Source organism: Pelodiscus sinensis, chromosome 8 (genome assembly GCF_049634645.1).
Source record: "Pelodiscus sinensis isolate JC-2024 chromosome 8, ASM4963464v1, whole genome shotgun sequence".
In the NCBI taxonomy this organism is placed as follows: domain Eukaryota; kingdom Metazoa; phylum Chordata; order Testudines; family Trionychidae; genus Pelodiscus; species Pelodiscus sinensis.
Genome location: NC_134718.1, coordinates 61,603,690 through 61,615,764, shown reverse-complemented (window position 1 = coordinate 61,615,764; position 12,075 = coordinate 61,603,690). Strand labels below are relative to the sequence as shown.

Genomic DNA, 12,075 nt, shown 5'->3' with positions numbered 1-12,075 from the left:
ATTAATAGTGAATTGCTTAAGGCCTGACTCTGGAGGTTTTTAGAAAATATTTGCAATTTAATTTTATGTTAAATTTTATAAGTGGGAAATATCAATCTCTGGAGTATTATGTGATGCAAAATGGGTTTCTTTAATAAAAATCTGCTCATTGATTTCCTGACACTTTTTATGGCACTGCCCACTAGAACTATTATAGTTAGAATTGTATCAGGGTTTCCATTATGAACCCCAATTTCTGGGGTTAATAATTCAAATATAAATTTGCTCTAGGGTAAATGTTGACATCTAAAGTGTGCTTGGGAGCAATTTTCTTTATGAAAGTAGAAACAGGAAATTACGACTGAAACAAGCATTGGTTTATTATTGATTTCCTCTGCCATTCAGCAGGTAAAACCAGAAATTGATCAGTACCCCAAAACATATCCATTTCAACTTTAAAGTCTGAGGCTTGTAGCTTTAGTTGCTCCCTTGCTAGTCTGTTCTTTAAGGAGAGGCCCCAATGGGAACCATTAGACAAATGATAAAGTGTTATATAGGTACTGGGGAGAAATGTGCCCCTCACACTGGCAGCAAATTAACTGAAATTAAACATTTGTAAAATACTGTGTTAGTATTTGACAAACAAAAGTTCCCTCTGAGCTGTGCGGCAGCATGGCCCCACAGCTGCTTAATGAGCCCCGCCCAGCCAGGGACTCAGGACTTCCTCCCATGGAGCATAGCCACAACAAATCCTTCATCTTGGCAGGGGGTTAGACTAAATGACGGTCCCTTCTAACTCTATGGTTCTGTGATTCTTGTGCATCTTATCTTTATAATGGAATGATTTTTATCAAATATTAAGCCTACATGTAGCAAATGTTTGGCTGAAGATGATGATTACTTTAATACATTTAAATTGACAAAAAATTGAAGAAAAGCGAACATTATGATGACAGCCACACTATGTCTACAGTCAATGTGTCATTTGTTTTTAGTAAGTGTTAGTAAATGAAAATCTGAGGCCAGAGAAGCTACAGAGACATTTAGAAAATAAATACCTGGAATTTTTACCCCTGGGCCACAATTTTTTCCTTTAAAAACAAGAAGACTTGAAGTGGGGTAAAAGAAAAGAAAAGAATTGTGCCTAAAGATTCAATCATTCCTCAAAAAATTCCTTTAGAAACATTTTATGTTCAATTTAAGGGAACTGAAAACTGCAAACAACACATGAGTGTTTGGCAAGAATTTTCTTCTTCCAGCAGCCATAGTTGTATAGAATTATGATTGGAGAATGAACAGCCATGCCACTGAAGACCATTCCAATGTCAAATAATTCTGATCCTTGATACACTGGTATTGCAGAAAATGGCCAGGAAGAGTTGTAAGTACATGTTACAAAGAGTAAATATTTTACATTGAAGCTTGGAAAATCCACAGACATAGCCAAAATAGTTCAGCTTCTGTCTTACATGAAATCTGTCACAGCAGGTACAATTATTGAACTTTCATTTTGCAAAAAGAAGCCAAGTTCAAACAACAAGTAAGGAAATACTTAAGATCCTTGATAAATATATAGTGGATGCAGGTCTTAAGTGGACTGTATGAGGAAGAGGCTATTTTGGGTAAGGTGCTGCAACTATGACTGAAGATAACATGGATGTTAGTTACAGCATAATTAAAGAATCATAGAATCATAGAACTGGAAGAGACCTCAGAAGGTCATCAAGTCCTGCCCCCTGCTCTAGGCAGGACCAATTCCAACTAAATCAACCCGTCCAGGGCTTTGTCAATCCGAGACTTAAACACCTCTAGGGATGGAGACTCCACTACTTCCCTAGGTAACCCATCCCAGTGCTTCACCACCCTCCTAGTGAAATAGTTTTTCCTAATATCCAACCTGGACCTCCCCCCCTCCCCCCCACAACTTGAGACCATTGCTCCTTGTTCTGCCAAGAAAGTGACACCTGCATCCATTTAGATACTCTGTATGAATCATCACCAAATGTTGTAACTGAAGAATTTGCAGCTTGAAGTATATACGGCTCTCAACATTGTGATTAAAATTGTTCATTTAATAAAATCCTGGGTAGTGATTACCAGGGATTCTAGGCATCCATCTTCCATGGGAAAACACAGGATTTGCATTTTTAGAAGGAGCTTCTTTGCCTTTTGTGAAAAAAATAAAAATATATACAATAGGACCCCATTTAGCCAAGCATCCATTATCCAGCCCTCTGTAGTAAACACCCTGGGGCCCAGGGCAACAGCCTTGTCATACCAGGGCTAGGCTGTCAGCCCCAGTTTGGTTAATACAGAGACCCAGATAATGGAAGAATAAACAGAGTTTACTGATAACATTGTGTTCAACTGATACCTATAGTATATTGTGGCTAGGGAAACTAATGTTCAACATTTCATTTTAATCACAGGAAAACATGGATTTTAGGGTTTTCTACTGAAGAAGTTTTTGAGTGTTTTTAATCAAGGAAAACTAGGATCCTTGATGATCATATACAGTATGTTGTATGAAGAAATGTTCTGACCACATTCAACTTTTGATTCACAGCAAAGTCAGGTGGTTTTGAACTGTGTGAGGAAATCAGAATTTTTCTTCTTGGAAAAAACAGATCTTCCAGAGTACATATGTAATTTGGACTTTTTTATTAGATTAGTTTAGGCAGTGCTCATATTGGCAAATTGAATGCACTGAACCTAACACTTCCAAATACAAATGCAAATATACCAAATATACAAGAAGAAATAAGGGGTTTAATGAAGAGTTTGTCTTTGAAGATGCCACATTGAAAAGGAAGTTACTTAGATATTTCAATTTTATCAGGCTTCTAAAAAGAACAAAGTGAAAGTAACCAAAATACAACTTGGCTATATCTACACTGGCCACTTATTCCGGAAAATCAGCCGTTTTTCCGGAATAACTTGCCAGCTGTCTATACTGGCCACTTGCTTTTCCGGAAAAACACTGACGATCTACTGTAAAATCATCAGTGCTTTTCCAGAAAAACTATGCTGCTCCCATTCGGGCAAAAGTCCTTTTCCGGAAAACTGTTCCGGAAAAGGGCCAGTGTAGACAGCACAGATTTCTTTTCCGCAAAAAAGCCCCGATCACGAAAATGACGATCGGGGCTTTTTTGCGGAAAAGCACGTCTACATTGGCACGGACGCTTTTCCGGAAAAAGTGCTTTTCCGGAAAAGCATCCTGTCAATGTAGACGCGCTTTTTCCAGAAATACTTATAACGGAAAACTGTTCCGTTTTAAGCATTTCCGGAAAAGGGTGCCAGTGTAGACGTAGCCCTTAAGAGTAAGAGCCAATATTAATGTATTTGTCTGGATTGTATTCTCACTTTGATGAATATGGATTTTCCTGAGGTTGAACATAAATCTCGTGATTAGCTTTCAAATGCAATCTTTCTTCAGGCATGCCTTTACTCACTGCACAGGAGATCAACATCCTGGCATTTGATTTAGCATGTCTAGTTTAGACCCGTAAATCAAACGCTGAGAGCACCTTCAGCCGGTGACTATACTCCTTGCAGTCATGAGGAGTAAGGGAAGCCAATGGGAGCATTTGCTCCCACTAGCCTCCCACAGTGGAGCTGGTGCCAAACTTAGCTTAAGGCAGACCTGAGCAAAATATAGCCCTCAGGCCGGATCCAGCCCAACAAAACTCCAGATCTGGCCCATGGACGCAGTGGGCAGCCCCAGGCAGGCTCCCCTGCTTGCCTCACAGTCCTGCACACTGCTCAGAAATGCAGCTGCAGACCCATTTCTCTTTCAAAACTGTGATTCCAGATGGGAGGGGTGGGGGGAGCTTCAGCCACTGCCCCCGCCCCCAGCATATTCCCATTGGCCAGTTTCTGCACAGATACTGGCCAATGTGAGCTGCCTGTTATTTAAATGAAGCATCACGCGCCCTTACCCTCTGGTTCAGCTATTCACACAAGCAAATGGCTATGCCGACATGGGGCAGGCAGGCTGTTTGTCTGAGAAACATTTTAAGCTCTGCAAGCAGTTAGCTCTGCAGGCAGGCTGATTGGGCTGCTGGCTGATAAGTCTCCTGGCCAGAGCCTGCCTCTGGCACCCCATCCCCTTCTTGCCCCACCACTCAACATACCCAAATCCTCTGCCCCCCCCATGCACTCATACTCCCCAGATCTGGCACCACAATGCCCTGCCCCAGATCACAATCCCATCCTACTCTAGGTCACAACCCAAACAACCTGCACTCCAGACCCCTGCCTTAGTGTAAGTGGGGGAACGATCCCGCTATTGTGGGGAACTTTCCTGGCTTCTATACACCCCGGTGAAATGAACCAGCGAAAGGATCTGAGTCCCCGTTCCCACTTCCTTTACCCCACAGCTCCCTGATCCTGAGGGCTCCCCCTCCACTCTCCTGAGTAGCAGAGTCCTTGAAACCCCAACAAGGCTGGGCCCAGGTTTCCTGGGGCTTAATCCCCGACCTTGTAGTCAGTAGGGGCAGGAGTTAGGGTGTCCCCACTCCGAGGTGCTCTCTTTACACTGCAGGCCTTCTTGGCCCAGTGATCACTTCATAAGGTTCAAAGCAAATACAATTTATTAAACAACAACTGATTAAAGAGAAAAGAATAAGAAAAAAAATGAGAATGGTTAAATGAGAACACACAGCCCTGCTCTGTAGCACAGGGACATCAAAACAGCAGCCTGCAGAGTGTAAGGACAGTCTACAGTCTCTTCCTTAGAGGCCCCTTAGAGGCCTTGGATGTGCTGCAGGAGGCTGCAGGCTGGACACGCTTGCTCTGGCAGTGACCACACAGCCTCAAGCTCTAAGTGGCCAGACCCCTCTCCCAGTCCAGAGCCTCTCCCCACACTTTGCAGTTCCCAGCTGCTCACCACATCCAGCTGCAGGCTGTGCTGTGTGGCCAGTCTCTAGCTTCTTGCATTGCTTCTCTGTTCCTTTTGGCTCTCTGAGCACTGCCAGTCTGCTGCTCAACACAGGGTCTGCGCTCTTGAGCTGTGTGTGTCAGGCTCAGCTGCTGCAAAAACTGCCCCTCAGCACACAGATTGCTTTGCTAGTCTCTCAGCTCCCTGTTTTTGCAGGACTTCTTCACACAGCTTGTCCTCCTATTTCAGCTCTCTGTCTTTGCAGGACCTCTTCTGCACACCGCTTGTTTGTTCAGAGAGAGAGCCAGAACAATCCCAGCTCACAGGGAGGACGGGGCCTGGCCTCTCCCCTTCCTCACTGGCCTGTCCAACCTGTCAATCAGGCTGAGCTGGAGTGTTGGCTGCTTTCCATTGTCTCTGGGGTCAGTCAGTCTCATGAACTCTTCCCCTTCAGATACTGCGAGCTGGCAAACCAAAAACTCCCACAGAGTTTTAGTAAGGGGTAACAGTCCCCTTACATTAGGTCACAACCTTATCCTGACTTAGGTCACATTCGAAAACCCTGCACTCTAGTCCCCTGCCTTAGGTCACAACTGCCTCCTTTACCCAAATTCCCTCCCAGACCCCACTCTTCTGCACCCCAAGCTCCCTTCTACACCCAACCTCCAGCCCAGACCCTACACTTCCTCCATTAATATCATGGAAGAGAAAGGCTCTTGACCACTTCCCAAAATCTTAGAGTGACCCGTTGTCAAAAATGATTGCCTTCCCCTGGCTTAAGGTAAGCCAACTCCAGCTACATATTCTATGTGGCTGGAGTCACGTACCTGAAGCTGACCTTCCAGGTTTACTGTAGACTTGGCTTTGGTTAGAGTTGACTCAATTTGAACCTTAGGTAGGTCAGTTCAAGAAAATCACTTAGAATTGCCAGGTGATCACATGCTGAACCTGCCACCAAATTTTGAAATATGACATATCAGGAATTCTGGATTTCTGTTAAGAGAGAAAACATAGAACTCAGTGATGAAGCTATGGAAGTGTTGCTTCCATTTGATTTTAGTTATTTATGTGCATCACTTTTCAGCAATTTTTTATAGGAAAACTAAAGATAGAAATAATTTAAACTTGGAAAACAAGCAATGTCTGGTGCTATCAGAGATTCAACCAAACATTGTGCAACCGTGCAGTTCAGAACAGGCCCATTCTTTTCCCTAACATTTTAGGCTGTCTCCAAATACATCAAAACCCTAGATTAGACTGACTAGATCAGAATCCATCTTGATTCTAGTATCTTGCAGCAGTTTAAAAAAAAAAGCATTTTCTATGGGGAGACAACACATTTTAAAATGTCTGTAAAAGAACTGTCTTTGTAAAAAGTTTGGAGACTATAATTTCAGATCATCTTTAAATCCTTCTTTTAACTCTTCCTTTTTTTCAGAGTACATATTATATATATATATGCAGTTTCTTTACAAATAAATGCTTCTGTAAGCTTCTGTAACCCTTTTCTAAACAGACAGACCTCACACACATCGTATATGGCTCAAGCTTATCCCATTCTAAGGCTTGCCTTTTTGGTACTTTAATGGGAAAAAATGTAAACAAAATTTCAGTCTCTGTCCTGTTAAATCCATCTATTCTATCTCTGCATCCAAAAATGCTACTTCTAGAAAATCAAGGTCACACTTTTTTCTTTCACTGTTAGCAAAGCCATTTTTATGCTAAGCACCACTATCTCGAATGGAAGAGATGCTCCGCCCATGTTACACTGACCAAAGAAATGTCATCAACATATACACATTACTAGGACTAACTCACTAACATCCTCTCACACCCAATATATGAAACACTTAAAAGTTGATAATTTCTCAACACCTGCTGTGAGAGGCCAGAGAGCACATAAGTCAGTCTCATGCACTCCCCTAGCACCTAAGTCTTCCCTTTTTGTTGGCCTATATGGTAGACCCAAAATATCCAGAGAGACCTTTGAAAATGTTCCTCTGATACAGTAAGTGTATCACTTAACTTTGCATTTCTCTTCTGTTTCTCTACCTGCTAGCAGCCATGACAGGGCTCACAGTATAATTGTATTGCTTCATATACTTCAGTGCACTAAAAGTTTGAGGTTAGCTTTTCTCTTGGTCCATTAAATACATTGGGTGATGCACAGTAGTTTGGACTGTTACCTTAACAGACTATTATTCCCCTTCAGAACCCACTCCTTCTCTTTAGAAGTATTCTCTTGTGAATTCATAGTTGTTTCTCTAATTGCTGCCCAGACTCTAGTTGTATGATGAACAGGGCATCTGTTATTGTGGTCATGACCTCTAAGGCCACTCTGGAGACAGTATTAGGCTCTATCCAGTCTACAATAATATTTGAAGCTGACATTCCCTCAGTATCAGTATCTGCTGCAATTCAGAATTTTGTTGACAAGAAGCTGCTGTGTGACCTGTTTCTATGCCAGAGGTTGACTCGGGATATGTCTACACTACAGAGTTTTGTTGGAAAAACAGCTGTTTTTCCAACAGAACTTGAAGAACATCCACACTGCACCTGCATTCTTCCACAAGAAAATCAAAAGAACAGAGGGGGTTTTCCGGCATTGATAATCCTCATTCTATGAGGAAGAAGCCTTTTTGCGAAAGAGCTCTTTTGCAAAAAGGCGTGTGATGATGGGAAAGAGGAAGTTCTTTCGGAAGAAGAGGAAAGAGGAAAAAAGCACAGGTGTCCTGGTGACCATTCCCTCCATAGCAATCACAGCTTACATTTGAGAGAGCTTCTATTCAGTCTGGACACTCTCTTTCAAAAAAGCAGATTACTTTTTCCATGCACTTTTGCAGTGTGGATGCTCTCTTTCGGAAGAAGTTTTTTCAGAAGATCTCTTCTGAAAAAAGCTTCTTCCGAAAGAAGCCTGTAGTCTAGACGTAGCCTCAGGCACATACAGGCAGTCCCCGGGTACATGGATCCGACTTACATCAGATCCCTACTTACAAACGGGGTGAGGCAACCCCGCACTAGCTGCTTCCCCCCAGCAGACCAGGGAGACGCGAAGCTAGCGCCCCCTGCCCCCCCCCCCCCCCCCCCAGCAGACCAGGGAGACGCAGAGCGGCTTTTCTCAGCAGACACCTCAGCTTGAGAATAAAGGACTGAGGGAAGTGAGGTGTGGGAGAATAAAACTGAGCTCTGGAGAAATGTGTGGCTAGAGTTTCCCCTACAATATGTACCAGTTCCGACTTACATACAAATTCAACTTAAGAACAAACCTACAGTCCCTATCTTGTACGTAACCCGGGTACTGCCTGTATTCTGTGTTTGCATGTGTTTGGTTGCTGAGAGACAATTAGACAGGTTTGTCCTTGTGCCCAGTTTCATTCTCCATAACATTCCTATTGGAACTCAGCATGAAGACCTAGAGCCCGGCAGTTTAAGAAAGATTTAACACAGCGGCTCCCAGATTGAACCATCATTGGCTTATAGAGCACTTTCTGGTGGGCCACACAGAGAGGTAGCCTGTCACAAGGTGTGTACCTCCTTATTTCCAGCTGCTAATGCACGTGACAATTTAGCTAGCTACAAATACTTTTAAAAATAAAATATATTTTAATACTGCTACTTGTCTAGTATTGATGCACTTACCATAGGATTATCATGTGAGAGTGAACGAAAGGAGAAATGGGGCACCGCACAGTGCACAGGAAGGGAGGTAGAATCTGAGAATCACTGTACTGAACTTGCTTCACACAGTGGAGAAATTTGAGAACCCCTCACATAGGCTATTGGTATTGAGATGGAGAAGACAGCAACAGCAGGGGACAAAGATCTAACAGCAATGGGGAGACAGCAGTGATAACTGCAGAGACAATAGTAGTGGGAGTCTGTGGAGGCCATGGGTTCAAATCCATGTATTAAAAGAAAGTGAATTATGAGGTTGTCATTTTCTAAAGTTCTCTTCATCCCTGCTATAGCTGCCAGTGATGAATAATCTCTAGGAACTACACAGTGTTGAATATGCAGCTCTATCATAACTGCACATCTAGCTCTTGATCATGCAATCAGATCTGTGCAGGTAGGATATCAGGGTCTGCCCACACTGATCTGGTTTGGACCAAAATGGAATGAAACAATAATACAACTGACTAGCCTTGGCTATGACCTTGCTCTTTTTTATTGAAACAGAATTAAAAAAGAAATAGAAATTTACAAAGAAGATGACTTGGAAAATGTTTGTGAAGCTCTTCAAACAGAAATTGAATTTCTGCAGATGGTATGCTATTTGTATTGAGCGTTCCTAATTTCCATTAATTTTAGGCCCATCATTTAAAAACTGCCTAGTACCTCATTCCTCACTGAAAAGGGGAAGTAAAAAAATTAACAGTTAAGATAGTGATACATTTTCAGCAAAAGATGAAGAGATTTAGTTGTAGGGTCACCATTAATATTAGCCTGTTGAACAGATCGTGCACTAGTAGCTACACTTAATTTAGAAAGAGGTTGACCATATTTCCCTATGCTGAATACAGGACACCTGGTAAAATTGTTCATATTCAAACAAGTTCAGTGGCAATCAACCAGAACTATGTAGCTCAAACATTCAAATTAACAGCAAGTTGACTGAGCTCCTGTTTAAATATAGCAATGCAGCTCTAAAGATGATTCAGGTGGCTTGGGAATGTTATATACTTCACTGTATATAGGCTGTTGTATATGTTGTATATAATATGTAAACAAAATGCTCTGCATTTGGTATTCTACAACATTACATATGCTCAAAACATATTGTTTTTACAACACAAGTACAAAGATATTCTTAAAATTCAAGGACTAGATTTTGGCATAAAGCCACTGTGGGTAAACACCCGTGGCCGACATATTTCAGTTGAATTGGGCTAGGGCTACAGGGCTTTTTAATTGCTGTGTATATGTTAGGCTAGGGCTTTTTAGTTGTTGTGTATATGTTAGGCTTGGGACCCCATTAGGGATTACCCTGTTAGGATCCCAAAGCTCAAACTTGTTGACACAAGACAGTGTTAAACACTGCAGTGTAAACATACCCAATGGACTGGGGACAGTGGAGCAGGAGCTGTGCAAAGACAGTAGATCCCAAAGGTATTGTACCCAAAACAGGTATGTCATTTTTGACAGAGCTGAAGGAGTGCACACAACAACAATATCTACCATACTTCTCTTTAAAGAGTGGTAAATGCTCCAGGCCACATACTAGCCCAAGTCAGCTGACATATGGTGAAGAATGTGGCCATGTTCTTGACCTTTTAAGTTATTTGTAAAGAATAGTCTCACAATTAGGATTTGTTTCACACATTAATTTGAACTTTGTCTGTATCTTTCTTTTTTTGCAGAAATTAATACAAAATTCTTCAGGCAAATAAATAATAAACAGAAGATTGATTTAAATGTTACAGAAACCAGCCTTTGCAGTAATTTATCCACATTTTAGTAAGCTTTTGTGGTTAAAGAAATCATCCTTTATATCTCTTACTGGGAAAGGAAAGATTCTGTTTTTCAGAAGGTTTTGTAGCTTCTCTTTTTACTGTAAATTAATGTGAGAATTTGGTTTCTTGAAAAGAATATTTTTGCTGTTTTGGCAATAATTTAATTCTCATATTCCACAGGCATCTCTGCCTAGGCTGATCCTTTACTATCTCCAAATATGGCAGCACACAAGCCAGTACAGATAGAGTAGAGTCCATAACTCCATTCTGAGTGTACCATTTCCCCTGTGTATCCACTGTCATAGTATTCCTCCTCTTACTAGGAAAGGTAATAGAATGGGTCCCCTCTGAGACTGACACCTATGTTGCCAGCAGGATGTATTTACATGCCATATAGTTATTTATACTTTAAAAGTTCAAATGTACAAGCTTCATAAACGAGGTCATAATCCCAAAGTACACCGATAAAAGTCCAGAATAACTTCTATGGAGTCACAGCAACCACAAAAACACTCTGCTAGTTAGTACAGGTTTTCTAATTACTCCCTCCCACTCCCAAAAAAACCCGTACTATCTTAATTCTCAGCAGTTAACATTACTGACTAAATCCTATTCTCAGTGCACAGTTTAAGTAACAAGGCTGTTTGATGAGGCTTTCCTGGGGTTTAGGCTTAAAGAATGTTCCCCACTCAAGGCTGCTTGATCCACAAATTGCCACTTCCGCTTCAGGGCTGCAGATCCATTGCTCTGTGTCCTCTACACTCCCTTATGTCTGAGGTAAAGAAGGCAAGAGTTTATCCCTGTAAGGAGCTAATTCTGCAATTCAAAAATCCTGCAAATTCATTGACTTTAATAGGAATGTTGTCCACATATTGATTTCATGGTAGGTTCCAAAATATACTCTAAAACCACCTCGTTTATAAACCAGGAATTGTTACCATTACCAATAATTATTGCTGTTAAAGTTGATGACGATTGTTGACTGCATAAATAACACTGAAGTGTTTTTAATGGAAGTTCTTTTAGGTCTTGATTCAGCACAATACTTAAGTACATGCTTAAAATTAAGCATCTCAGTGATCTCAGTGACTTCAATAATACTTGTTGACTATGTAAAGTTATGTGAGTGTTCTCAAGTCCTTTGCTGAACTGAATCAAATTCAGAGGTGGAGAAAAAAGTTATGTCAGTCTGAGAACCTCAAGGTGGATAAACTGGTGTAATTTATTGGAAGAAAGTGAAAATTACTTCAATCCGGGCCTTCTCTTTCCTGGGATTATGATTTGCCTGCCTTGTTTATTGAGATAATGTCAGTGACATCTACTGACTAGGATGTGACCCCTACTCTGATGAAAACCTGTTATTGATACTCAACCTCGTTATTCATGTGTTTAAGATATTAATTTACAATTGTTCTTTGCGTCTCTTTTACAATGGACTTCCATTTCTGGGTAGCTGTTCAGCCCACATATATAAATTATAACTATAATAGATGTTACGCTATTCAAGTACTGTTTATGTGTACGTATAAAATTCAGATGAATGATATGAACATCATTATTCAAATAAAATATTAGCAAACGATGGATTTTTGTTTACATGAACCTAAGGAGAACACAGACAGGCTTTTCGTGCCAATGTTAAAAAAAGAAAAGTTGGAGAGAGAGGATTTCTTATACTGATAGGCTACGTCTACACTGGCCCCTTTTCCGGAAGGGGCATGTAAATTTCACTAGTCGTCGTAGGGAAATCCGCGGGGGATTTAA

The 12,075-nt window shown here is 41.3% G+C and overlaps 1 protein-coding gene across 1 annotated transcript in view; it reads left to right on the top strand.

Annotated features, from left to right (window-relative positions):
• CCDC172 (coiled-coil domain containing 172) overlaps positions 1-11,875 on the top strand; it is a 30,684-nt gene extending 18,809 nt beyond the window's left edge. The window contains exons 7-8 of the mRNA XM_025183585.2: positions 9,038-9,125; positions 10,219-11,875. Coding sequence (XP_025039370.2) covers positions 9,038-9,125; positions 10,219-10,248 — 118 coding nt within the window. The 3' untranslated portion in view covers positions 10,249-11,875. The remainder of the gene's footprint in view (positions 1-9,037; positions 9,126-10,218) is intronic.
• The last annotated feature ends 200 nt before the right edge of the window (positions 11,876-12,075 follow it).